This window comes from Trichoderma gamsii (genome assembly GCF_001481775.2).
Source record: "Trichoderma gamsii strain T6085 chromosome Unknown Scaffold_2.2, whole genome shotgun sequence".
Taxonomy (NCBI): Eukaryota; Fungi; Ascomycota; class Sordariomycetes; order Hypocreales; family Hypocreaceae; genus Trichoderma; species Trichoderma gamsii.
In genome coordinates this window covers 188,526-216,232 of record NW_020171339.1, presented here as the reverse complement: position 1 = coordinate 216,232, position 27,707 = coordinate 188,526, and the positions used below count along the sequence as shown (strand labels likewise).

The window sequence follows — 27,707 nt, the reverse complement described above, 5'->3', positions numbered from 1 at the left end:
GATTGATTGATATGATTGTATTTCTTCTTTCAAGGACAATTATCTATCAAAAGTATTCAACAACGTACAGAGACTACCTCATCAGTCACTGCGTAATCTCTTTGCGTCTCATTTCGTGAAGTCAAAAAAAAAAAAAAACCATGTACTTGAAAAGACTATATGCTTACCCATCATGGTCACTTTAAATACGTTTTTACCCCCTCCTTCTCCCACGCCGGGGCGCAGAACAAACTAAATAGGAAGAAGAAGAAAAGAAAGAAAATTGTGAGAATATCTAATAAACACCGTAAGATCTTTTAAACAAGAAATGGGGGCCGCCTCTCCGATGGATGAGGAGAGAAAAGAGAAAAGAGAAAAGAGAAGGGAAGAGTGAGAATAGGGGATGAAGATAAGAATCGTACACTCTTCCCAGGATAAAACCAGCGCCGGAGTCATGCTAAGGCTAAACAGTCCTCGTCGTAATGCGTCGTGCGTAGTGCGTAGTGATGCTAATAGTAAAAATGATGTATGTCGTCGTTATGTAGAGGCGATATTAATAAAAGTAAGAGTAAAACAGGAGAAATCTCGCCCAGGCGACGTGAGCCAGGTATGCCTGCATTTCGAAATCTTGCTCCTTGGATTGGGTTCCTCTTCTAGGAATTGTGCCACTCAGTTTCACATGAAAAACAAAACGCTGATGAGTGAAGGTCGTTGGTGATGTGTATTAGTCGGCAAAGAATCATAACGTGAATAGAGGCAGCCAAGATGTATAGCACAGGAGGGCAGTAAAACTAGGCGTAACGGCAGTTTAAAGAAATCCGCCCTCGGGGCCAACGCCGACAACGCTGTTGCGCCACGGGCAGCGTCGATCTTGGGTCTGCCATTCTTGGCTTCTGGGCGGGGGAACGGTATCCCTATGGCTCATGTTGGGCCGCCGTACGCTGGAGGGAAGCGGCTCTGCGCCAACACTTCCTCGGCGGCTATCTCCGCTGCTGTTGGTCTGGACTACCAGTAAGCTGCTGGTGCTCGAGAGCCTTCTGGTGAACTCAGAGAAACTCAACCTTTTGGAGCTCGCGCCAGATCGGCGGTGATCCGAGTCTCCGCTCCGTGAAGCATTATCATCAGTCACCCTGCCTGCAGAGATTGGATTCAGGTGCGGCGTGCTCTGGGTCCTCTGCGTGGGATTGAGGCGACTTTTGGCATGAGCTGTGTGAGGCCGTGAGGGCGGGGATTGCGATGTTGATGCCGAGGCCATCGTATCGACATGGAAGCTCAAGTGAGCCCTGGAGATGGTGGGACGTCGTGATCCACGTTCTCTTGGCGACTCGCCGCGTCGATCTGCGATAAAGGCCAATGCTCGCTGAGCCGAAGGGGAGATAATCGGGCTCCTATCATAGTCGCCCTCTTGCTCATCCGCCGAGTGCGCGTTGTCATCGGAGTCGAACTCTTCGTTATAGTCGAGATGTTGCCCTGCTTGAGGATTGTAGGTGTTGCGTACGGCCGCTCGTTCCAGGCGCTGGGCAGCCTCTCTCTGTTTCCGCTTATCGTCTACTTCACGCATGAGAGCATCGAATCGAGCAATAGAATTGAAGTTCTCCTGACCGGGGACGCTTGTGTCAGCCCATGGAATATGCCCCATCTGAAAGGCCCTGTCCAGGATCGTCTCTCCAGGGGCAGGCGGTGCGCTGACGTCAAACCCCATGAACGCCTCCATTGGTGAGCCCAGCGTTTCAGGGCCACGCGTAGGTGAACTCAAAGTCGAGGAGCGCCCCTGGGCCTGCGTCCATCCCTCGATCAGCTCTCCCTGGTAAATCGAGTCTCTGATCGAAGGCAACCCCGCATCGTTATGCATCGGTCCAGTGTAGATTTGGCCTGGAACCGCAAATGACTTCTGGATCGGGTGCTGGCTGACGCTAGAGGGCGAAGAAAGATCGCTTCGTTTGGATCGCAGGCTCGGCGAATCTGAGCTGAATGTGGCAGGCCGCTCGCGAGGTCCCGTCGAATACGTAGCGCTGGAGCTCTTGTGCTGTAGAGGCCTCGCATCCGGGCGACTCCCTTGATTTCCGCTATCAGGTCTGGGAAAGTATTCCGTCTCACGGCTCCTGGGGCTGAAGGGGCTCGAAAACACCGGCGTGCTACTTCCATCTGAGGCTGGAGGATTCTTCTTATCCAGGATAAACTGAGCCCACTCGTGAAGGCTGTTGTGATGATCATCCGGTGGTGTCCGGAACCACAGAGTACTAGTACCAGCTTCCTTGCTTGCCATCAAGCCCACAGATCGACTAGAGCGGCGTTTCCGCTCCTTATCGGATATGGTGACAACAAGCGTGGGTTGGATAGGCCCTTGTTTGCGATAGGCGACCATTTGGACTTGGCAGTCGAGAACGCAGCTCGTAGGCCACTGGTAAGAGGGTTCCGCATCTTCCTGAGAGAGAGAAAAGTGTTAGATGTTGCTGTATAGGTTGTCAAGAATCGCAGCAGCCAGCGTATCCGCGCTTACTTTGGACTTGAAGACGGAGATGCAGTATTCATCGGTATACGTCTTGACGAGGGGCTTGGGGCCAGAGCTGGAAGGCCACACGCCGTTACCGCTCTGTCGGTCTTTCTGCTTGTTGATGGTAGTCCGTCTGCCAACGAAGACGTATCGGGACTGCAAGGAGTGCAAGTTAGCTTAGACAGGATCCAAGCAGAAAAGAAGGCGAGTAATGAGCCACAAACTGTTATCAGGCCAAACGAGACAGCAAGCAAACAAACATACCTTCCATTGCGCTTTCGCGAGAATGTGGTTTCGGTCGGGAGGAACAAGGAGATAACCGTCAAGGCAATCCATGGTGAGCGGTTGTGAGGCTGCTGCTCCTGAAAGCCGCAGCTGCAGTCGCAAACAGACCGGGAGAAAGGGAAACGGGACTGTCAGTCGCTGGGGTTAAAAGCACATGCTGAGGAAGAAAAAGCAAAGACGAAAATCGCCTCTATCGACTGAGTTCATATGCGTAGTCGAGAGGGTTTGCGCTTCTCGGGTGTAAGAGCAGAGCAGAGCCTGTGGCCTGTAAGAACTCGACAATGGGAATGGCCTCCTATCTTGTCGTCTCCTCTTTTTTTTTTTAACCTCGTCTGAATGTCCGCACAGAGGGAGGCTCAGCAAGGCAATAGCAGCGAGTCTCTGGTGGGTCGAGAGATGGCAACGGGGTATCACAGCAAAGCAACAAAGAACTTGAAGGAAGAGAAGAAACGGCGAAATGAGGGATTCACCGAGATGGAGCCATGGAGAAGGAGGAAGCGCGAGCTGAAATACTAGCAACGGGCAGTAATTTAGCAAGTGAGGGCCCGGGCTAGTTCTGTCCGGAGATGGTGGATGCGGCTGGGGACGAGGTTTTAGCTGCCAAACCCGAGTTTATAGATGACGATCCGGTCTTCAGGCGCCGCCGGCGGGGGGGGGCAGCAGACGTGCTCAAGCTGCCAGCAGTATTTGATACCTAAAGAATTGCAAGTGATGGAAAAGCACAGGGCCCCGGACGGCCCTCGTCGGCAGGTACCCAGTCGCTAGAAGACGCTGGCTGAGCGCTATACCTCGCTATACCTTGTGCCCTCTGCTGCTGCGACGGAGGGCCGCCACCGGCCCCAGCGCTGGGGAGGCGCAATCGAAGTCAAATCCGAGGCACCGCTTCCATGTACCTGGCGCGAGGTCTGCGATGCAGGATACTTCCAGAATGAGTGGGCCGCCGTCCCAATCAGCGCTAAAGCCGGCCTCGAGGCATGTCTCGTCATGGCCGCAGAGGCGTCCCAGTACATGGAGCTCGCCGGCGCACTAAGGCCCATGCTGTCCCCTAAAGAACAGCGTGTGGGCCACGCCGCCTCCCTGGGCTTTTCCAAGGGTTCCTGATAAATTGCATCCCCACCGCCCGGAATCTCTTGGGGAGCAGGTAGCGAGGCTTTGGGGGCACGAAGAGAGGATGAAAGAAAAATTAATCGAAAGTGTATAAAGTAGTCAAACGCTGGTACGAGATGGACGGAGGCCCTAGAGTGCTACTAGTAGTATATTGCAATAGCGGAAATGCAAGGTACTTGACTCTTTGTAGACAATTTCTGTAAGCCTTCATGTTAGTAGTAGCACAAGTAATGGAATGTTGCTGCCAATTCATTTTGAAGCAGAACCCCATCCCATATCAATCAATGGCATTACCTAAGATATTGGTCAGTACCCAGCGCTATAGGCACAGACAAGAGCCGCCGTTACAGCCCAGCAACCCAGTAGAAGCATCAGATCCTTCCATGTGCCTGCTAAAGCGCACCAGATGCAGCAATAGCGCCTTGGATCATGAACCATTCGCCACCCGCTGGCGAGACATCTACAGTAGCGTCCAGCGTACTTTGGAGTACCGTCTCCCACCTGAGCGGGCGCCAGGTACTCCACGATACCACGAGGACGGCCGCAGCAGCTTCGTTTCAACTGACGATGGCAGCGCTCTCGCCCGTTTGGCGTCGCAGCCTATCGAGTTATTGGCAAAGCTGCGCCAGGGAGCGGAGCGCTGCTGGTCCCTATCCCCACCAGGGTCTCCAGCGGTAATAACACTTGTAATCCGACTCCATATTTTATATCAGCTTTGATGGTTTCTCTCCCGCAAAACACTCTTCAGCTCCCTGTGTATACATGCCATCGCTCTCCGCGCCAGGCTATCGGCGAGGCGGTTGACAAATACCTCTACTGCGAGTCCCGTACCGCGGAGTACTGTCCTCAATCGTAGTAGTCGTCGTCTACGAGATGGAGTCAATATTATGATCATTGTCCAGACCACCGCTGGACCTGATACAGGCACATATATACGAAATAACACCCACTCCGCTGCACTTGGGCACCCTGCCTGTGTGTGAGTCGTATGCAAATGCCATGCTGTACTGCCACCATGCTGCTTATCAGGATGAATAACTCTGTCGACGGATTAGGAGAGCCGGGCACCAAGCAAGCGAGGCACAACGTGCGCCTCCTGCAGGGCTGCATCCGCGTGTGCGACTAGAGCGACTTGACACCTGCGCTGGCTGCAGTCGATTCTGATTCTGCCAGCCCAAGCCAAGTATACGAAGTACGAAGTACGAAGCCCACGGACAAGGGTCTGCCAGGCTATCTGGGAGGGGAGGGTGGCCACGGGAGCGCAGAGTGGCTCCTTAATTCTGTTCTAGCAAAGTCTATGGAATAGCGTCTCGACGCTTGGCCGCCAGAATGGGCCAGCCTCGGCCAGGGGCCAGGAACGGCGCAGAGTCTCTAGAAAGCCACCAACCACGGTATCATCATGGCAACGCACCAAGCAGCGCCTGGCCACCACTAATTTCGCCCTCCTTTCCGCCCGGCGCCGAAATCCCTTCATCCGGGTCTTGATCGGCATTGCCATGGCTGTGTCCGCCATTAGCCGTGTTAGCCATCATTCCTGAAGCCAGCCAGTCAGCCAGCCAGCCAGCCGTACGGGCACACAAGACGGCAGTCCGCCTTTCGTCATGGCTTCGGCTGTTAGTTAGTTTTTTCAAGTACAGCAGGATGGGAAAACACAAGCAAGCAAAGATACCGAGCATTCCGCAACATGTTGATGCCAGGCATACGCCCAAGCGGGCGAAGCATAGGTCAAGTTGCAGCCATGGCTTATTGCTAGCACGGTAACGCCATGTATACCATGCACGAATACAAGGACGTACAAGCACAGCTTTCTCGAAGAGTCGTGTCGTTACTCAAGGCTCCGCCAAAGAAAAAAAAATCGAGGCTAGCTGCTTGCTGCATGCAGGGGCGGCTATTGCAAGATGGCAATTATGGATACCGGCCTCCACCAAGAGCAGCATTACCTGTGTGCTTTTGCCTGTATACTAGTACTACTCTCAGAAGTACATCTGCGCATACTGGTGTCTGTTCTCTATCGCTCTACTGTAATATCATGACAAAAATGATATGTCTATGGGGCTCACTCTACTCCGTTACTTGTCGTGGTTAGAGCAAGCAATCTGCAGGGCGCACTACCTCGACCTAATTCAGCACTCCGCAGATCATGGTTCATCTTGACAGCACTAAGCAGAAACGAAAGTTCAATACGGAGCATATCAATTAAAGGAAGGTACTCTTGCGTATTTGTCACTTCTCCGGGCATGTCATCGTTGCGATACGGTTGATTGTGCAACAAATACCAGCGCTTTGGATCGCCCCGAGGAACAAGACAAACAAGAGATTACAAAAGGAAGATCAAAAGAACAAAAAAGCTCGGGGAAGCCGGGGGTGTTGGTGCTACGTTCTTGGTGGTGCTAGTGCTCTTCCGGTACCTGCATCAGGCACAGATCTGCTCATTGGCCGAGAAGAGGGCGTCTGGCTACGAGTACATGTGCCTAATGCATGGCGGCATCTCACGACGGTGATGGTCACGGTGGCGACTGATCAAATGCTGGTACGAAGCGCAGAATACGACTGTACCGACCAGTTGGCGACGGACATCAGACGATATGACTGACGGCCAAGCCAACGGAGCGGCTCGGAGAGTAGTTTGTAACACACAACACACACAACACACACAGCACCATGCTGCTGCTAGTGAGTGATGTTGATTGCCTCGCATCAAATCCTTTTAGCCGTCAACTCTGTCCCAAAGTCCCCCCTGCACTGCTGCTAGCAGCTGCCGATCTTCGGTGCAATGATTCCGCGGTGGTATTGGGCTCGTGGCTCTGGGCTCACTCAAGCCAATAGCACTTCACCGATGGGGGGAACAGTGATCGTTAGCCTCCATCTTGATCTACGATCAATTTCAATCTCTGGTCTACTGGCCGGGCGCAGATGCGTAGCTGGCCAGTGCTGGAGCTCCAATGCGACGCTGCGCCCACGCCATCCTCTTGTTTGTACTAGGGCCGCCCAGGGTTTGCTCGAAACTAAAAAGAAAGACCAGAGACAAGCGGGCGCTGTTTACATGGCTGCTTCATGTTGTACAAGGGCTTCTTTCTTGGTCCCTTTATGTTGACGTATGCTGTCACAGATCCATAGGTACTGGTACTGTACTACATGTGTTTCTTTGATCGACTTGTCAAGGCCTTGTTTGTGTTGCAACAGTCAGCATTTCATAACAGAGTAGGATGATGGATAATGTGACGAGTAAGACTGGCCGGGGGAGTTGAGTTGCTGGTGAAACTCGCGATTCCTTTGTCTCTTGCTCACCTTGTCACCTTCTGTTTCGAATGCAAGCTCAACAGTCTGTATAAGCATAGTATTTGCTGCATCCGGATCCGCCGAAACAGTGTACGTCTCTGGAAATATACAAAGTGTATAGCCGTATTACTGGTAAGTAGTACTACATAAAACAGGCTGCAGTATGTGAAGTGAGCGGAAGGGATCCGCAGCATCATGCCTTGGAAGTGGCGTCAACGCAGGCAACGCCATCTTGCAGCAGCCTGTTGATCTTCAAGGCCGATAACTGTCTCCTGAATGGAAGGTGAGCCTGCCTGCACATGTATGTCAGCAACACAGACTCTTACCGGCATACTGTATTCGACTTATATACTTTGGATACTTTCCAGGGATATCAGCCTCTTAACAAGATGCATCTACAGCGCCAACCCTGCATAGAAGCAACGCTCACAATAAGCAGAATGTTCTCTGAAGGGACGACTGAAAGCAGGCATCCAGGCCAGCAACCGATCTAAGCAGTTCCGGCTCCATTTCCCGCAAAAAAAAAAAAAAAAAAAAAAAAAAAAAAGCAATCAGGCCATGGTGCCAGGGAGAGGCCTCGGTCACGATGCACGCTGCTCGAACGTGCACTTGGGGACAAAAGGGGAAACGATACGCTGTCAAGTCGGCTTATTCGGATGACATTTCGCCTCGCCTATGTGGTCGTCTATCAGTTATTAGGCCTATGCCTTGTAGTAGATCTCGCCTACGAAAAAATTCGGTAATTGAAATATAGCCGAGATTTTTGTCTCTGGAAGTCTGTCTGGAGTAGGTAGGTATCAGCCTTTACGGCTAAGTCGCTATTAGTTGGTCTTCCAAGTCTTCGGCAGTCAAGAAGCAGACGGCGCGACTTCTAACCGCCCCTTTTCTCCGACCTATTCTTCGTAATTCCGAATAACTGCTCAGCTTCCCACTTATAATATCGACTATACCTTTGTACATTCATATGATATGGATAATATATCAGGTATACAAACAAGTAGTACCTCCTTACGCTCCCAAGAGTTCTTGCAGCAACATTTTAGCGCCGTACAGTTGCGAGTCAACGGCGCGCGCCCCTCACAAATGCCCCGGATTGTGGGGGTTTCTCGCTATTCGTGACAAGCCATGATTCAATCCTTGTCCAATTTCGCGAAAGTTGCTCAAAGCTCCAACCAAGGCTTCAAAAGAGTAACAAACTGAAAGAATTGAGACAAAAGAGAGCCAAGACGAATGCAATATGGGCTCAATGTTAGGCTTTTGTCGCCCTGCATACGAGCAAACTCTGTGATACACGTATATATGCATGCATCTCAGCAGACTACACCACAAGCGTCAGAGCCAGCAGCAGGCTAATGCTCAGGCCTGTTGGAAAAAGAAAGGGGTAAACATGTCATGCTGGAGAATGGCCAAAGCCCAGGCCCTCAACATTACCCTGCAGGCTTGACTTGACTTGCACGCAGCAGGCAGAGCGTGAGAGTCGGGGCAGGGTAAAGAGAACCTTCTCAATGGGAACTTGGAGAAGCCGCTCCCTGGATACTGCAGCTGCTGGTGCTTATAATAGCAGCACGGGCGATTAGGAGGATGCCATATACTGTAAGTAAGTAAGTAAGCTTTCCGGCACCTACCGAATACTGCTGGTCCTAGTAATATTGCGGTGGTATCTACTCCGTATTCTAACCAGGGTACGGGATTCGAAGACTCTGTACTGCAAATACCTTCTACATACCCGCGTTACGGCCATTTAAGCCTCTTACATGATGACATGTCCAAAGTGCGCCCGAGAATGGGAGACGAGAGGCGAAAGACAATTTTTCACGGCAGATGTTAGGCCTACTTGACGGGCACCGTCAACAGATGCTGATAGCCGATGTGGTCCAGTGCCCTGAGTGGCTATGCAGCATATGGCATGCTTTCTGAGCACATTCGGGAATCGCTGGGTAGCATCGCTTAATCTATCTGAAAACTGACATCGAGCACGGACAATGAATGGCCTGAGCACCATCTGATCGCACATGCTGGCAGCGTCAGACGGTTGATACGAAGAGCGATGACATTTCATTGTAGGCAGATCTCGCTCCCTGCTAATCAATGGCTGGGATCTTGTTTTGTACGCAGTGCAAAAGTCGCAAGCAATAGCTTCTCCGTACAGTATTTCATTCCTTTTACACCTTCTTGGCATCGCCACTTTTGACCGGGCAATATTAGTACTAGGTAGTAGTACATAATACGAAGCTGGAGTGCCTGCAATTGAGCATGAATGCTGATGCTGCGTTCTAACTAGCTTCATCTGTGTACCAGTGTGCATTCAAGATTCTTAGCTCTCATCCCCCAGATCTCAAGCTGAACGATGGACTTGTCGCAGGCACACTAGCACTAGCATGAGCATCCAAGAAGGGGATGCAGCCAGCATATCCCCGGTAGCCCATTTAACCCAACTCTACTTTCGTAACACTTGCCAACTAAATACCGTACAAGCATGTGTAGCTGTCTGGTGAACATGGTAGCCCAGTCCGGGGTCACCCCGTCCAATGCTAATCCCAACTAAACACCGAAAATGCCCTCTGGCTTTTATGACCACGATATCTACCTACCACAGTATAAGGCAGTTCGTACATCTTAGCGAGCTTGTGCTCACGCGACACTTGCGGGGATTCTTTGTTAGTAGCAGTAATAGTAGTAATACTACTACAAGTAACAGGCAGTCCTTCATATGCAGCCGTTTGATTATAACCCACAGTAGTATCTTTAATCGGCCACGCCTTTAGCCGTTTTGCCTTTCTTCTTCCTTTCCTTTTTGTTTGAGATTCCGGTACGTCTAGTTGTTAGTTTAGCTGCCCTTCGCCTGAAGCTGCAGACGAGTGACACCGAGCCTTTCTACATCCGGAAAGCAGAAGAGGATATAAAAAGCAATTCTGCATACGAACCATGGCTGTCCTACCCGACAGGTAGCAGTAGCACGGCATGTCTCGAATCCTGCATATGCAGAGGGCATGTAAGGGGGGAAATGTCTACAAAGTCCAATCTGTATTAGCCTGACAGCCACACAAATCCTACGATCCCTTCCTTACCCCGTATTATACTAGTAGTAATCCATCAACTAGTATTACCTAGTACTACGTGCTTGAATGTCATCCTGATCCTAATGGCATGTCACCGGTAGGAGTAACGACTGTGCAAATACCACTTGGAGTGTAGATTTGTTTATTGAGTGTGCATGATGTAAACAAAAGCCATTCTTCTACACATAGGTACCTAACATTAATCGCTCAAAGCATCAAAAACCATTAGACATCAACCGCTACCTCTTTGAACGCCTCCCGTTAGACACCCCAGCAGCTAACTAGTGAAGGAAAGGAGAGGACATGATGGTAAACATATCAATAAACACTCATGCGAAGCGTATGATAAAAGACAAAAGAGCTTTGAGGCAACTTGAGTCTGAGTAGCAGCATCTCTCAACGCTGACAAGGGCATGACGCTTCAATGATAGCACTGTATCGCTCTTTACTTTCCTCTCGTCCATTGTTCCCTTTGAAGCATGATATCTCCAGGCAGTTCGCGCCAGGGGCCTGCCACTTCTACCGTCGATATCAGTGCATTTCAGATGAGTCTTCCAAGGAACGTATACGGGAACTCAAAGCATGCAACACGAGGTTAGCAGAGATTGCTGTATCTACTAATGGCGCGATATTCGGGAGCACAAATCCCGCTGGCCGCCCTGGTCGTAATCTTGGACGTCTTGATCCTTCTCCTACCTCTGATTCCAAGACAGCCGTTGTTGCGGGCCGCGGTCTTGGTGGAGGTCTGGAAACGCGGTTGATGGGTCGGAATAGAGGACGCAGCGCTTGCCTCTCGGCCTACGACTCGTCAATCGCATTCCTCCATCCGTTAGAGCCTCCCCTAGGATGCCTTGCCCGAAGCTCCACGCTCCGCGCTTTGTTGGTCCAGCTGTAAATTCATGGTTAGCAAAGTTGCGGCTCTCCCAGCGTCGGTGATTCCTGAGTGTTTCTTACATTTTGATGCGGCCGTCATCTCCACACGATGCTAGCATGCACGGATCCGTGGGATTCCAAACCACCGCATTGCACCGCGGCTGGTGGCCGGGCAGCCTCTCGACGGCGGCGCCGATGTTCTTGTGCCAGATGAGAATGTTTCCGTCTTCGCTTCCACTCATAACAAAGCTCTCGCTTGCGCCGCCAAATGCAGCTCGGATAAGATAATCGCCCCCCGTGTGCCCCAAAAACTTCTGAACAGAGTTCCTAGTAGTGAGATCGATGAGTTGAGCCTCGCCATCCTTCTTATTGACCAACAGATGCCGAGAATCTTGACTGATGCTGACCGACGTTGGCCTGGCCTTTAGTTCTAAATCGTACTCTAGCTCCCGCGTAATGGCATCGTAGACGTGTATGTGCTGTAAGTCATCTACCACCACCAACAAGCGCCCATCGGGAGATCCACAAAGGTCCTGTACCCTATGCTTTTTGTCCCATTCGATCATCTCATCGTCGTATACGTTGAAGGTACACAGGCCGTGAAATTTATCCAAGGTACCCAAGACAAATGATCTCCCGTCTGGCGCCCACACACAGCCGCTTACCGGCTCATCAAACTTTTTGAAATCTTTGATGAGGGTGCTAGTCTAGATCTCGAGTGTTAGCAGCACTTGAAATAAGGGTGAAATGCATTGTGTATGAATGGAGTTTCTCTTCTTACATTTGGGTCCCACAGTCGAGCATGTTTATCAAAAGAGCAGACCATAATCATGGAGTCGTCGGGACTCCAAGAGATGTCACAAATGCCTTTACTTCTATCGTCTGTATGTTCACCAGTTGTGAGAACACTAACGATGGAGAATGTGTGTGTATCCCATATCTTGACGTGCTCTCGGCTACCACAGGCAGCTAAGCGAGTACCGTCGTGAGAAAATCGGACGGACCAAATTTCGCCTCCAAAGTCGCCCAGTTCGAGCGCTACCTCTGAAGGAAAATTCCGTCGGTCACAAAGATGGTCGGCATACAATGAAGGAGACGATGCTGCGGTGTGGTAGAGGCACGTATCGATCTGGCTTTGCTTGACGTGCTGAAGAAGCACAGCTAGGCGATTCTCTGGAAGCATAACCGACGGTGATATGCGTTCTAAAAAGTGAGTAAGTTAGCATAAAAGGACGTAATACTTGGGGGAAACTATTGGCTAGATCATACTAGATAGTTCTGATAGCAGTTTTCTTCGAGACTGCCCATTGGCGCCATCCCAGTTGGCCTTTTGCATAACCTCTTCCGGAGAACTGCACATCAGCAAACTTGATAGGAGTCGAAGCTTGGCCGGATCTTGATAGAGGGGCGTCAAGTCCATGCGAAGTATTGTCAAGGCGCGGGATGTTTCTCCACGCTCGAGTAGCTCTAGGAACTTCTGCTGCCGTAACCAGAATCTCATTATATCCTTGTCTGAGCCAGCTGTGAGAACAAGGCCGTTTCCTCCCTCGCCTTCTTCATCTGGCGCTGTTGCACCGTTTAATAGGTCCTCGGCCTCTGCCCAGGAGCCAGCAAGCACAGCCGACCGAAACGCCGCGACGGTAGGATTCTCTAAGCTGTAGCCGCTCTCTTGCCCAACACTGTCGGCTGCCGCCTGATAGCCCATGTCTGTCAGAGCCTGAATCAATATCCGCGTGACTTCCTCTCGATTGTGTCCGAAATATGTAAGAGGGTGCGAAGCCAATCGTTTCTCGCCATTCGACGATCCGTTCGTCACAACATTCGCCTTACGGTTGCCGTTGGCGGAAATTGAAGAGACTACATCTCGATGCGCTGTAGATGCGGCGAAAGAGCCGTTTGACTGTGTCGCTCCGAATCCATTAAACGCCCCGGCCATGTCCCCGTCTGATGACATGATTGCGCCGCCGCGCCGCCTTCGTTTTGATTGCCTTCCGGTAGTTGTGTCTGCAGCGGCAGACACAGCGTCCGCAGCAGGAACGGCAATATGGGGCCCGTCTTCTGGCTGAGATTCTGCCGATGGTCGTCGTCGTCGGCCTATGATCTGCGGAGGAGGCTGAGGAGAGGCCGAGGGAGATTGGTTTGCTGTCGAAGATGCTATATTCGCAGCAGTAGCCGGCACTCGCGCGGAAGTATCGACGGGCCGGGGAGCAGAGCGAGAGTCGAGTGCCAAAGACGTATCTGAGGAGTTCCGAGAGGCTGGCGGAGGGCTTGGGCCGTCGGAGGCGTCAACCGAGAGGGCACGAGAGTTGGAGAGTTGGTCCACGTCGACCTCTCCGCGGCAGATGGCCGCGGTATAATGGCAAGAGACTCGGCAGGCGGCTGGCCAAGAGCCAGAGGATATGACAATTCACAGGAGTCGAGGTTTGGGCCTGGACGGTTCAGATCGTGAAGCTCAGCCAGTGACGAAACTAGGCGGGACTAGCTTGGCCGCAGCGTCTGGGGGGTTCGCTTGCCCAGCAGACACGCAGCCGAAATGCTTATTCGAGGCCCTTTGGAAGAACGGTGGCCGTGGTAACGAGCAGACAAAAGTAGCTGTCGTTGCAGTCGTTGCGTGTGCGGGATGAGTAATGTCGTCAGAGGGGTTGCGGTTCAAGAAGTGTAGAAGTTCCGAGAGATTAAGGTTCCGCTGGGGATGGCGCCTGTCATGGGCTTTGACTGGTGCCCAGTGGCGGCTGCGGTGGCTGCCAGCTGCGCTATGCTACAGCACTCACGAGGTGGCGGCTAGCGCTGGCGGCAGCGGAGGTATCTCTGATACTGATGGCAGCAATCTCTAGCTGCCGTGATAACACTTGGGAGATTGACATGTGCAGCCAAAGGGAGATCAATGGTTTATGAACGCTGCTCCACCGCAAAAATGTAATGCTGGGAAAGCAATTGAATACGTAAAGTATAAAAGTATGTTAGTATGGTTTTTTAATTTATAGTGTTCGAAATATAATATCTCTCACGCAAACTGGTGTGAATTATACTATTACTACAGCCGAGTAAACGTGTAAGCGGCGAACCTCAGCTGGTCTCGCCAGTCTTGTCAATCATGACTCATGTATAAGTACGGGGAAACAAAATCGGTGTTTCTTGTCTGCAGACATTCTCAAACACTATTTGATATCTCATAATCTATCTGTAGTTTAGCAGCGAAAAGCTATGGTAAATTCCTTATACAAGGCTGTAAAGATTGGTAATTGGAGGTGATAGCAACCACTGCCGGTACTATCGGCGCTTCTTGATAATGCCTTCACTATCTGTCATCTCATGTCTTGGTCATGGACATATGAATGTCGAACCTTGTCTATCTTGTCTCCAGCTACACACCAGCTCTACACACCGTCACTCCTCACTCGAAGAGGATTGCCTCAGGCAAAGAAGACGAGATGCACAGCTATAAATTTATTGCATAGACTCTCTCTTCCTTCTCTACCTTCTCTTTCCTCTCATCCTCATCTTGCCATCTCCTCTTCTTTCATTATCTTCTATCATCTGTCACATAACACAACTGGTGCCTATTCTTCTTCCACTACCAACACGTTTGACAATGGATCTTCCCAATTTGGAGGAGCTGATTGATACCATTGAGCCCAACGACAGGACGTCTCGCCGCAGGAAGCATAAGGATATCTCTGGCCCTGATGATACATCTGTCAGCGATGCAGTCTTTAAGGAAGCTAAAGCTGAGGTACAGCGACGGAGAGAACAATATGAGCTCAACTATTTGCGCCCCAATGGGCTGGATATGGAACTTCCTCTCGAGGAGGACTATCTCGGCATTAATGCCCTTCCACGAAAGAGACACTGGAGTCGACTTCGGCAGCGACAAGAGCAATTGAACATTGAGCATCCACAAGTAATACCAAAGACTTTGAAAGCCCCTGCGCCATTTATTCCCGACCCAACTACCGAGGAGTCAACCCACCGTTACGGGTACGAGAACGAAGAAAACGAAGGGAATAACCGTGCTTGTAACAATGGAAGACCCAGCAAGAGAACGTGCAGGAGATCGAATGTGCTACCAAAAGTGCCGCTGTCTCAAGAGTTTGTTGACTCAGAAGACGAATCTGATGAAGAAGAACTTCTAGAGTGTTGGGTGAGAAAGACACCGCCCACTTTTATGGGCATTCCAAGAGAGATTAGGATGAAGATATATCGCCATCTGCTTCTCAGCGACAAACCAATCACTGTTCACGGACAATGGAGACAAGTTCACAGGAGCAACCAGTTGAGTTTGCCTATGAGTATACTTGGAACATGCAAGATTGTGCACGACGAGGCCTGCGTTGTGCTGTACGGAGAAAATGTATTCGTATACCTTCTTCGCGATCCAATCTTCTCTCAGCGCGCAATTCTCAATCTGGCGACAGATGATGAACCATTTAACGACGGTGAAAGCGACAGTGACTCGGAATACGAGGACGAGGAACAAGATTCCTTTTCCTGTAGCAATCACAGAGAGAAACGCATCGATGTCGACAAATATGCGCACCTATTTCGGAAAATTGTTGTTGAAGCAGAACACAATCGATACTCGAAAGCAACTCAAGAGAGTATGGCTGAAGCAATTGGATTCTTTGCCACGCAACATGATGATGCGTCCAGGGACGACACTTGTAACATTCATACGCTGACCGTTCGCGTATCGCCTCTTTGGAATGAAGAGGGAGGTGAGCCCGGAGCGGGCCGTTTCACTTTTGTCGATTTCTTTGAGACCGATGCGCCCGTTATCCGGGCCATCAAAGCTCTCGACTGTCAGATATTGCACGTCGAGATACTCACCAGGTACATGAGCCGACAGTCTTCCAACCCAACTATGACTTTGAGCGAAGACGGGTCGGTTCGTCTTACCGTGAACAGACGCTGGGAAAGATACCACAACATGTTCCGCCAAGGGAGAGTACATCAGGGCGTTCTCGATGAGAGGGACCAAGTTATGATACATCGCATGAAGGAAATGATCAACAGAACCTCAATAGCGATCGATGGGCTTGCGAAGCACGTTGAGGCGCAGTGCAATGAGAGGAATTTTCACCAAGATACGACCATGGGCTTGGCAATCAATTGGCCAAATATCAACTTTGATGATTCCGAGGACATGAACTACTAAAGTTTTTTTTTTTTCTTTTTCTTCTTATTCACTATTTGCTATCGGTGCTCTCGAGATACTTGGGTTGCCACTTTCTATTGAAGTTGGCCTATTTATGGAATATATCCAGACGAGATGACTATTGCCTATGGTGGGCCTCAGAGGTTTTCGAAAACGGAGTTGGGATGGTTCAATTTTGCTTTCTTTCAATTTGCTAGATTATGGGATTTGAGGTGGTATCAAGCAAAGCTATGATGCATATTACCTACATGAGCTTTCCGAAGAGATTTTCAGAAATTACTATAGCTATCTCTTAAATTGACCTCTTGCTGTTGATCTTCAAGTATCAGATTTACCATTACATGCATATCATCGTGAACAATTTCAACTTTATTTCTTATTCTCTTGGTTATAAATGGAATACTCAGATGTGGTGTTTTGAGCCAGTTCATGATTACTCAAGCGAAAGCCATGATGTCTTTTTCGTGATTTGCTTGGCCAGCTTGGGGGCATTTGTACGGATCCATTTAGGCGTCCATCTCTATCGGCTTTCCCGATTGCAGGCCACAGGACAAGGTCAACGCTGGTTGGGCTGCAAGTATGCAGCTGCACACGGCATATTTCGGGACCCTACGGAGTATAGTGGCTCCAAATCCGGCCTCCCCAGCTTGGAAGGACCCTGAGAAAGCGCTGATCCGAGTGGTGTTCATGCAGGATCCGCAGCCGTATTGGAGCACATACATGAAACTCCACCAATTGCAGTTGGAAAGAAATGGATGGAAAAAAAGGTACCCTTGTTGATAACTCCCTACTAGAGAAATACTAATGAGTATTGGACAACTAGCTTTTCAACTAACCAAGATACCACCACAGATTATGGCTTGATACATCGGTAAGGCAGCTGGGCACAAATGGTACCTAATAAGAGTCAAGGCCTCGTTGGGTGCTAATGGCGGACTGGACCGAGGTGATCTGACATTTACTGTCCATAGCGGCTGAGCTAGATATTACACGGCCAAGTAGATTTCCACTTGTGGCGGATGGAAAACAATTATGTAACTCCCAACTGAGATGCTGTAACTCTAGGCGTAGTGAACAGCGAGGGAAAAGACTCTGAACGGCCTTCTATCCTAAGATACATAACTTGTTTAAATGCTGCCAAGTTGATCAACTGTCTATATGGTTCTTTCCTAGCAAGTACCACTATGAGTAATTCAACATGGAGCGTTCATGCGGCCTGTCAGCCTTGTGGACATTCAGGCCGTCTGGTGGTGAATCGATGATACCTGATACCACGCGGCCTGTCTTGGAACGCACCCGTAGGATGGCATCGATTGGCTGGCTCGTGACAGGCCACGGCGCCGATACCCGCTGCCTGACGCCAAATGCGACGGTGACTGAATGTCTGTCTGCAAGAATCAGAAAATTTTCTCTGCTAACGGAAGCCATGGCAGTCACAGAGTTCAATGTGGCGCCTCGCGGTTTGTCCACATCATCCAGTGACGTCGACCCCTGCTAGGCCGCTGTGCTGGAGGGCCAAAGGGCCTGGCTACCTATTGTTTTGGAGCCACCAGCCTCACGCCCAGACCCGTTCAGCCATTGCAGCTGCGCTCCTCCCGCGGGCGCATCGCCACGTGTGGCTGGACGGCCAGGGCACCGGCCCAAAGCCGCCTAGCGCCGTTCCCTTGTTCAGGCTCTCCTGCGAAGTCCCTCCTAATCTCCATCCAAACCCATAAACTCGCATCTCTGTCCAGCCTTTTGCTTGGTAGCGGCGCTCCGCCATTTCTGCGAATTTCAGGATACCATCTGCCGCAAGCTCCGTGTGCGCGAGTCTCGTCGTTCTGTGCAGAAACATCGACCCGGCTGCGGCCTCGCTGCGCTCTCACCGTCTCTCCCGCACTTATCAGCAAGGCCACCCCGCCACTTGATCGACCGCTGCGATCTTCGCGATAAACCCCCTTTAGCAACTCGACCGCAACTCTTCTCAACCTCTCAACTACGCTCCAACAACCCACAAACACCAGCGCGACCATGAGCACGCCCGGGTCTTCACTCGCCCAGTCGGGAGGCATTACCGATCCCGCCCTGATCCAGTGAGTGTCTGCCGCTGAGCTCGTGCTGCTGCTGCTGCTGCTGCTGCTGCTGTGGCTTCTGTTACTGACCAGGAATCTTCACCGTTAGGCTCGTCAACAAGCTTCAGGATGTTTTCGCAACCGTCGGCGTCAACAACCCCATTGATCTCCCCCAGATCGCCGTCGTCGGCAGTCAGTCCAGCGGCAAGAGTTCGGTGCTGGAGAACATCGTCGGCCGTGACTTGTGAGTACCGCTACGGAGCAAGCCTCTCAGCCCCCTTACTTACCGCGGCTACTTGTTCTTTTGCTTTTCTTTTCTCTACTTCATCGTTTCGAGACAAGACTGATGCTAAATTTTTGCGCTGCAGCCTCCCCCGAGGTACCGGTATTGTCACGCGTCGTCCTCTCGTTCTTCAACTCATCAACCGCCCCGCCCAGACAAACGGCGTCAGCCATGATGAAATCGAAGCTGGCAACGACAAAGCCGCCAACGTAGACGAGTGGGGCGAGTTCCTTCACTTGCCTGGACAGAAATTCTACGACTTTGGAAAAATCAGAGACGAAATTTCCAGAGAAACCGAGGCCAAGGTCGGACGAAATGCGGGAATCTCCCCAGCCCCCATCAACTTGCGCATCTACTCCCCCAACGTCCTGACCTTGACCTTGGTTGATTTGCCAGGTCTGACAAAGGTTCCCGTTGGTGACCAGCCCCGTGATATTGAGCGCCAGATCCGCGACATGGTTCTCAAGTACATCTCAAAGTCAAATGCCATCATCTTGGCTGTCACGGCCGCCAACATCGATCTGGCCAACTCCGATGGCTTGAAGCTGGCACGCGAGGTTGACCCCGAGGGTCAGCGAACCATTGGTGTTCTCACCAAGGTCGATTTGATGGAAGAGGGCACCGACGTCATTGACATTTTGTCCAACCGTATCATTCCGCTGCGTCTGGGCTACGTTCCCGTGGTCAACCGAGGACAGCGAGACATTGATAACAAAAAGGCCATTGGCGCCGCCCTGGAGGCAGAGAAGAACTATTTCGACAACCACAACGCATACCGCAACAAGAGCTCCTACTGCGGCACTCCCTACCTTGCTCGCAAACTCAACCTCATCCTGATGATGCATATCAAGCAGACACTTCCGGATATCAAGGCGCGAATTTCGAGCTCCCTGCAAAAGTACAGTGCCGAGTTGGAAAGCTTGGGCCCCTCGATGCTTGGCAACAGCTCCAACATTGTCCTGAACGTCATTACCGAGTTCACCAACGAATGGCGCACAGTTTTGGACGGCAACAACACTGAGCTCTCCAGCAGCGAACTGTCTGGTGGTGCCCGTATCAGCTTCGTTTTCCATGAACTCTACTCCAACGGTGTCAAGGCCCTCGATCCGTTTGACGTTGTCAAGGATCTTGATATCCGAACCTACCTGTACAACTCATCTGGTCCTTCTCCCGCACTGTTTGTCGGCACGACGGCTTTTGAGCTTATTGTCAAGCAGCAGATCAAGCGAATGGAAGACCCCAGTCTAAAGTGCGTGTCGCTGGTTTACGACGAGTTGGTGCGAATTCTGTCACAGCTGCTCTCCAAGCAGCTCTACCGCCGGTATCCTTCACTGAAGGAGAAGATGCACAGCACCGTTGTTTCTTTCTTCAAGAAGGCCATGGAGCCTACCAACAAGCTCGTCCGAGATTTGGTCTCCATGGAGGCGTGCTACATTAACACAGCTCATCCTGACTTTTTGAACGGCCACCGCGTATGTATCTTCTTCTTCCTTTTTATTTTTTGTCTATTCCCTTTGGTGTATGAAATCGATCTAACCTGAGATGTACCTCTAGGCTATGGCCATTGTCAATGAGCGTCACAACCCAAAGCCTGTTCAGGTGGACCCCAAGACCGGCAAGCCACTGACTGGCACTCCTGGCCGAGCTGGCAGCCCAACAGTCCCAGAGACTGATCCAAGCGCCAATGGAGGATTCTTTGGAAGCTTTTTCGCCGCGAAGAACAAGAAGAAGGCCGCATCGATGGAGCCGCCGCCACCAACCCTCAAGGCTTCAGGCACTCTATCAGAGCGTGAGGTGATTGAAGTTGAGGTTATCAGTAAGCACAATATATACAGCCAATCGAGGCTTCCGTGCGTATGCTAACGATGAACAGAGTTGCTCATCTCATCCTACTACAACATTGTCAAGCGAACCATGGCTGACATGGTTCCCAAGGCCATCATGTTCAATCTTGTCCAGTATGTCGCCCAAATGAGAAGTTGAAAATTAGAAAGATGCTAACTATTTTGACTTGCAGGCTCACAAAAGATGGCATGCAGCGAGAATTGCTAGAGAACATGTACAAGAACGACAGCATCGACGACTTGCTCAAGGAAAGCGACTTCACCATCCGCAGGCGGAAAGAGTGTCAGCAGATGGTTGAATCCCTTGGCAAAGCTAACGAGATTGTCAGCCAAGTGCAGTAGAGAGACAACTTGCGAGACGCGCCATTTTCTAGATTGTGATTATGTTTAGACGATCGTGTGGACCAGGCGACTTTACGGCTTATGAGATGCAATGAGGCATGATGAAACTCGCTCCCCTCCTCCTCCTCCTCCTCCCTCCTCTCCCCCCTTTTTCCTAAACCCCTTTCCTCCCTTTTATTTTCTTCCTTTTTCGATACCATCGGCTGTTCCGGAGGCTAGAGTAAATGAGTAATGAGTCCGGAGAGAGAAACGAGAGCGAAGAGCTTGGAGGGGTTTGGCAAAGTGTGGGATATCAAAGGTTTTAAAACTCGTCGGATAAGCGGAGTATTTGGAGAAAGTAGAGCTGCTCTTTTTTGGGTGGTCGGGTTGGGCTGGGGAAAGGGGGGGCCTGCTTTTATGTTTTTGTTGAGGGAAAAGGGGTTACTTATTCTCGTTTCTTCTCTTCAATTTTTTCCCTTTTTTTAGGCTTACAGCATGACCAGATTAGAATAACAATTTATTTTTGATGTGAAATCGGGAGTAGCCATCGATGTGATTATTTCATGTGAATGTGTATGGCTTTAATGACGATATCGTAACTATTAGGCTATCTGGATGCAGCAGTATTCGTAAACGTCGTATAGATCTGTATTGATATACAATCTCAAGGCTATTGTCATAGCTTGGAGTTCTCGCCTTTGTATTTGAGCACAGCTGCTCCCTTCTCCAACTCGTACTCATCTCCATTCTTCCATCCAACCCACTCCCGCAAAACGTCTTCTGCCCCTCGGCCTGGGACCAAAGCTTCTGCCACATACCCCTTCCCCTCTGCATCAGCCGGCGAGTACAACGGTGTATCTCTCAGCGTTACCGCCGGCCTCTGGTCGCCCTCCCTATCGGGCTGCGTCTCTAGCTCGCTGTAATGCAGCACGGGGACGCAGCACGCATCCGTGCCGTCGAAAACGGCTTCCCACTGCGAGCGCGTCTTGCTCTTGAATGTCTTGGTGAAGAGATCGTAGAGCTGTGGCCAGGCAGAAGGGTCGTGACGCTTTGTTTCCCAGCCTTGTCCTTCTAGGCCGAGGCCCTTGATGAGGGCTTGGAAGAACTGGGGCTCGAGAGCGCCGACGGACATGTATTCGCCGTCGGACGTCTCGTAGGTGTCGTAGAACGGACGGCCGCCGTCGAGGACGTTTTTGCCGCGCGGTTGGTCGCCTAGGGGGGTCTTGAGGTACATGCGGGGGAAGGATGCGAGATGGGAACTGCCGTCGATCATGTTGGCCTCGACGACTTGGCCTTTGCCCGTGGAGAAGCGCGAGATGATGGCGAGGAGCACGCCTTGGGCAAGCGTGGCGCCTCCGCCCGCAAAGTCGGCGAGAATATTCCACGGGGCGAGGGGCTTCTCGCCTGATCGTCCAAGCAGAGCGAGGACGCCAGATGCGGCCAGGTAGTTGATGTCGTGGCCGGCCATGTCGGCGTATTTGCCGTCGCGGCGGAATCCAGTCATGCGGCCGTATACAAGGCGCGGGTTGATGGCAAGCAGCTCATCTGGCCCGAGGCCCAGTTTCTCTAGCACACCCGGTCGGAATGGGTCAATGAGGACGTCGACATGCTTTGCGAGACGCTTGATGAGGGCTATGCCGCGAGGGTCCTTAAGGTCTATGACGATGGAGGACTTGTTGCGAGCGAGCACATCGGGAATGGATATTTCGCCTTTGGAGCGGGGTGAAGGAGGTCTGTCGACCCGGAGGACTGAAGCGCCTGCATCGGCGAGGATGAGGCCTGCGTATGGGCCTAGGAAATGTTAGTTATTTATTTGAAGCAGATATGAGGATTGAATGTGAAAGGCGAGTAATGATGAGATGCATGAAGTATTAAAAGGCGAAAGGCGGATGGGGAAAAGTGCTTACCAGGAGCAAGACCGGCAAATTCCAAGACTTTGATACCCTTCAATGGGGGAGCTGAAGCCTTGGCCGCCATGATTGCAGCGGGAGTGGATGAGTTCTGTTAAGGTTTCATAAATGGGGCATCTTCAATCTGAGGTAGATTTGTCATTTATAACAGGATCGCGGGTTTAGAATCTCATGACAGAGAAGGGAGGTGAGATGAGGATCTTGATCCGACGAACCGAGGTTTAGCGTGTGGGGTAGAAGCCGCTATTGCGCGTGGCCATCCTGATTTGGTGCTCCATGGAGTAAAAGGTGCATGTAGGTAGCATTGTTGAGTCATCGCTGCACGAGGATGATTTTGGTATTGTTGCATGCCTTTTTTCACGGAAACGATCCTTTGGAGGTGAGATTTAGGGGTATGTCGTGCTAATCCGCCGTGGTAAGCATGTCAGCCAGAGAGCTGATGGCCCCTCACATGTGACACATTCCACCTAGCCTTCAGCAGGCGAATTTCCTCATCCAAGTTGATTCCTGTGCTGGATGATATCTGGCTGAAGCAGGACAAGAGCGACTCTTGCTGCGACGGATGCGTCATGTCCCTGGCGATCCACAACAGCCCGGCAATGAGAATAGGGTCCCACTGCTCTGCAAACTCGTTGCGCGTTGCCGTTCCCGCAATTTGCTGCGCGTGCCAGCTCAGCGATGACAGATGACGCTGGCGACTAGACAGTCGCAAAAGTCGAGGTTTGCGAGATAGAAGAAGGCGTGACGAGATGTGATAGACAATGTTGCACTGCAGAGCAATCGAGCTTGTATAGACGGGGATTGGGAACGAGGACTCGTTATCAGCGTCGATTTGGCCTGCCTCAACACTGCGGATTTCTAGAATAGGCTGCATTTCAAGCGGGCGACTGTGATACCATTGTTGGCAGTTTGACCATAAAGAAGACCATTTTGATGAAAAATACGAGCCTGGGCTCGGCGGCAACGGTTCTTGAGTTGCTGACATAAAGAAGGGCGGTGAGGGGGAAGCGATACTGCTGCTGTTGTTGCTGCCGTGTAGCAGTTGAAGACAGCTGGCGAGTTGAAGTAGACAAGCGTTGTGGATAGATTTTGTTGACAATGGGAGAGTGCGGTCTGCTGGATCGTGATTCATGGCGAATCCCAGAGTTGTAAGCGGCGGCTGATCTGTCAATAGTGACGCTGCGAGGTCTGTATAGGAAGAAAAGAGAGTATGTTAGCCAAAATCTCCTTTTTTTTTTCAAAATACTCTTACATGAGATGTACTGGCTATTATGGCATTACTCACCGAGTCTGGAATGGAACCTCAGTAGAGTTTCCAGCGGCTCTCCAAATCCCGAAAAGTTGTTGGTGTTTCTCGTGGATTCATCCGACTGGAAGAAAGATAGCGTTCTCCACCGAGAAGGACTGATATTGAATACTTTGCCCACCGCGAGTAGCGCGTGTCCAATCCGCCTCACTCGTGGCTCTTCAAGAGCAAGAGCAATTTCCGTCTCTTGCTGGAGCACTGCCAAATCCCCATAGGTTGAAGTAGACTTGGCTAATTGACTGGAAGCAGCCAGCGAGATAGCAGACGACACGGGTCGTCGTCTCTGTGCGAGGAGCATAATCTCGGTTCCGAAAGAAGATCCTAGATCGCCTGCTTCGATCCAAGGCGCGAGGTTGTACTGGAAGTGCAGCAGAGCAGCAGTCTCGTTTTTGATAGAGGCAGCATGGGTGGGAGAAAAATAATCCTTCCACTCGGCTTGCGGTAAGTGCGAGGCCGTAAATGGGGAGGCCGTCTTGGATTGCGAGCTTGATCTGGTCATAAGAGAGTCCATAATATCGTCCTCAGGCCTGAGAGGTAGTTCCGGCTCTTTTCCTTCAATGAGCACCGGCGGCTCTTTATGCTGGATGGATGCTTGTGCTGCTTCAGTCGATGGGGCCGAACGCCTTGACGAAGCGCCGTTTACAAACTTGTAGCGTCTGTTGTTAGTTGATTTCCATCATTTGCGGATCATTGGAGAAGTGATCATGGTACAGAGTGATGGCTAACTCACCCTGACGTTCGAATAAGGCCGCGAGGGTTGATCCGAAGAGGGACTGTTTGTTCCTTGAGCAGCACCGAGTTTCGGACCCATTATAAACGTCAGGTCAGGATAAGTACAAGGAACGTTCCTCTCTTCACAGCTGCTGCATCGCGGCTTGCGTTCATCACCTATAGATGCTCAGTTAGCGGTTAACTCACGGCGTATTAACCATCGATGGCCTCCGCCAAATAGTGCAAGTCGTTACTCAGAGAAATATTAAAGTGAAGAAACCGTGTAAGTGATTGGAAGATATTGAGCATGGACATACATTTCCGCCTGCGTTTGCGACATGAGAGGCATCCCGTCCGGACCCTCCTCTTAGTGTCTGGGATGTTCCGAATGACAGGCATTGGACTGATTCCGAGTACACGGGATCACTCTGCTACAAGCGCATGATACATGGAGGCCATTCATCCACCTCACCACTGACGAATAAGAAACGCAGAACAACGTGATATGAGCCTTCAAAATGCAAATAGTTGGCCGTGGATTGGATGAGGTTAAGGGTCAAGTTTGCCGCGCTGACAGCTTCTGGGGCTCCGCGTACAAGATTCAGCAGAAAGCGAAATATTCTAGCGCCCCGCTAGTGCGCTGCAGACTTCACGGGGTGCCCCGTTAATTGTGCATTGGTTTATCCCCAGTGTGGCGTAGCCTTGGCTTGGAACTATCACAAAAACAACGGGCTTGCAAGTTACTTATTAAGTAATTATTTGTCGTGGGTATATTGTTACTCCTATTCTTCTCCTATTCTTCTCCTATTTTGCAACTGGATTTTTTCTTTTCGAAAAACAGACCCTCAAAACAAAGGCAATTGCGTCCAAAATCGTCATGGTTATTAGTACTCCGTAACATTCATTACTGCCAAAACACACACAATCTCCATTCCATCTGCTGTCTTGCTTACAGCTTCTCAATCTGTGACTCGTGGATATCCTTCTTCTCGTACGAGCCTGCTGTGTAAGCTTCAACGAGTGCAACAAGGCCAACTTCTTCCTGGACCTCTCTCAGGAGCTGTGCATCTCTCTCGCCGGTACGGCTCTTGAACACTCGGTCCATATCTTCCAAGGTTGCGTTCTTCGTCTCGGGGAGGAAGAACCAGACAGCAAAGATGCCAGCAATGAGGAAGACGGAGAAGAAAATGTAGGTGCCCCAAGCCCAGGCCGAAAGCATGGGAGGCACGAAGAAGGCAATGGCGAAGTTGTTGAGCCAGTTGCTCATGGCTCCGATGGAAGCACCTTTGGCGCGGATAGAGAGAGGGAAAATCTCGGACACGAGAGTCCAGGACACGGGTCCCCAAGTAGCGCCGAAACCGGCAATGTACACCCAGATAAGAGCTATAAGAAGTCTTGTTAGGGAAATATATTCCAAGTAGATCATTTTCGACAATTACTTACCAACAGCAACCCAGCCAGCAGCGACGTGATTGGGCCAATCGTGGCGGAACTTGGCAACGATTATACCGACAATGATCATGCTGACGGCCATGACAATTGAGCCAACAATAAGCATGGGCTTTCGACCGACTTTGTCAATAATCAACTGCGGATTATCAAGTTAGTTTACCAGCTATTGAAGAGTGGCAAATTCTGGCGACAACTTACCATCGCAGGCACGGTGCTAACAATGAAGACGACACCAGTGACACCAGTTGCCAACAGAGCTGTTGTGCCTCCCGTCAAACCCAGGGTGATGAAGATGTTGGTCGCATAGTAAATAACTAGAGGATAGTCAGCTTAAGCTCTTTTCAACTCGTACTTAGGTATGGATATGGCAAAACTTACTTGCGTCGATTCCACTCCACTGCTGGAAAAACATGATGAAGAAACCAGTCAAGACTCGCTTAATGTTATCCTTGGAGTTGAAGCAGCTGGCATACTGGGCAAACTGCTCAATAAAGGCGCTCTTCTTCTTGGCCGCCAGGTTGGGGAAGTCTCGTGCAAAGACGCGTCTCTCAAAGACACTCTCGGCCTTGACCTCGAGGAACTCGATCTGGACAAGCTCGTCGTCCTCGGGCAGCTTTCGCATCCAAGCCATGGTCTTCTTGGCCTCTTCGTCTCGGCCGACCTTGACAAGCCATCTGGGAGAAAAGGGCATGAACCAAATGCCAATGGCAAGAAGGACTGCGGGGATTCCCTGGATGATGGAGGGCAGTCTCCAAGCAAGGTTGGACTGGGTCTCGCCGGTTCCGCCAATGAAGTTGCTGCAGTATCCGACCCAGAAAGAAAGCATGATTCCGAGAATGGTGGCGAACTGATAGAAAGAAACCAACAGTCCTCGCATCTCGGGAGCGGAAAGCTCAGCGTTGTAAAGGGGACCGACGCCGCTGAAGAGGCCGACACCGAGACCGGTGAAGAATCGGCCAGCATATAGAAGGGAGGACATGCCCTCGTGGGCACCGACGTAGAGGTAGCTGCCCAGGATGACCCAGAGACAGGCAATGAACATTGTGTACTTGCGGGAGATGATCTCGCCCAGCACACCGGCGGATAGAGAGCCGACGATACCGCCGAGCTGGAGAACGGATGTCAACCAGCCTGTCGCTGAAGAGGAGTTGACAACGGCAGGAAAGTTTTCCTTGAAGCGAGTCATGACCAGGGATTGGCCCAAGACGCCCTGCTGGTAGCCATATTCGAAGCCACCCAGTCTGTATGTTGAGCACAAACTTGTTAGTAATGTTCCTGTAAATCAAGTTGAAAAGGAAACAGATTCAAGGCACATACGAAGCAAAAAAGGCAATGAAAAGGACCTTGGGGTTGTGTCTAAGCGACTGCCACATGGTCTTCTGGGCTTCATTGACACGTCGAGCTGGCTCCACGGCCAGGCCGCCATTGGCAGCAACCTCAATATCCTCCGATCCAGTGGACATGTTGAAATCGAGGAGTCTGTTCCAGTTGCAACCCCACACAGACGATGTGCCGGGCAAAAGAGAGAGAGAGAAGATGTTCAGTCAAAGCTGATGGAGAGAGAGGCGAAGATCAGAAGCAAGTGGGAGAACCCCAGC

General features: G+C 51.0%; 5 protein-coding genes across 5 annotated transcripts; 2 read left to right on the top strand and 3 right to left on the bottom strand.

The window, feature by feature from the left end:
- Positions 1-787: 787 nt before the first annotated feature.
- On the bottom strand, positions 788-2,809 carry TGAM01_v200616 (hypothetical protein; the record flags this gene model as incomplete). Its single annotated transcript, XM_018808225.1, has 3 exons — positions 788-2,404; positions 2,480-2,629; positions 2,738-2,809. The coding sequence occupies 3 exons, from the start codon at positions 2,807-2,809 to the stop codon at positions 788-790; spliced, it is 1,839 nt and encodes a 612-aa protein (XP_018658625.1).
- An 8,192-nt stretch (positions 2,810-11,001) lies between these two features.
- TGAM01_v200615 (WD domain-containing protein) lies at positions 11,002-13,030 on the bottom strand (the record flags this gene model as incomplete). The annotated part of the gene is made up of 4 exons (XM_018808224.2): positions 11,002-11,092; positions 11,158-11,783; positions 11,858-12,279; positions 12,346-13,030. 4 exons carry the CDS (start codon positions 13,028-13,030, stop codon positions 11,002-11,004), a joined length of 1,824 nt encoding a protein of 607 aa, XP_018658624.2.
- A 1,638-nt stretch (positions 13,031-14,668) lies between these two features.
- On the top strand, positions 14,669-16,231 carry TGAM01_v200614 (hypothetical protein; the record flags this gene model as incomplete). The annotated part of the gene is made up of 1 exon (XM_018808223.1): positions 14,669-16,231. One exon carries the CDS (start codon positions 14,669-14,671, stop codon positions 16,229-16,231), a length of 1,563 nt encoding a protein of 520 aa, XP_018658623.1.
- A 2,010-nt stretch (positions 16,232-18,241) lies between these two features.
- TGAM01_v200613 (vacuolar protein sorting-associated protein 1) lies at positions 18,242-20,751 on the top strand (the record flags this gene model as incomplete). Its single annotated transcript, XM_018808222.1, has 6 exons — positions 18,242-18,303; positions 18,392-18,526; positions 18,651-20,037; positions 20,120-20,381; positions 20,439-20,523; positions 20,583-20,751. The coding sequence occupies 6 exons, from the start codon at positions 18,242-18,244 to the stop codon at positions 20,749-20,751; spliced, it is 2,100 nt and encodes a 699-aa protein (XP_018658622.1).
- A 655-nt stretch (positions 20,752-21,406) lies between these two features.
- On the bottom strand, positions 21,407-27,572 carry TGAM01_v200612 (hypothetical protein; the record flags this gene model as incomplete). The annotated part of the gene is made up of 9 exons (XM_024548589.1): positions 21,407-22,521; positions 22,638-22,731; positions 23,092-23,828; positions 23,926-24,602; positions 25,611-26,040; positions 26,101-26,245; positions 26,308-26,423; positions 26,488-27,350; positions 27,427-27,572. 9 exons carry the CDS (start codon positions 27,570-27,572, stop codon positions 21,407-21,409), a joined length of 4,323 nt encoding a protein of 1,440 aa, XP_024406600.1.
- Positions 27,573-27,707: the final 135 nt, after the last annotated feature.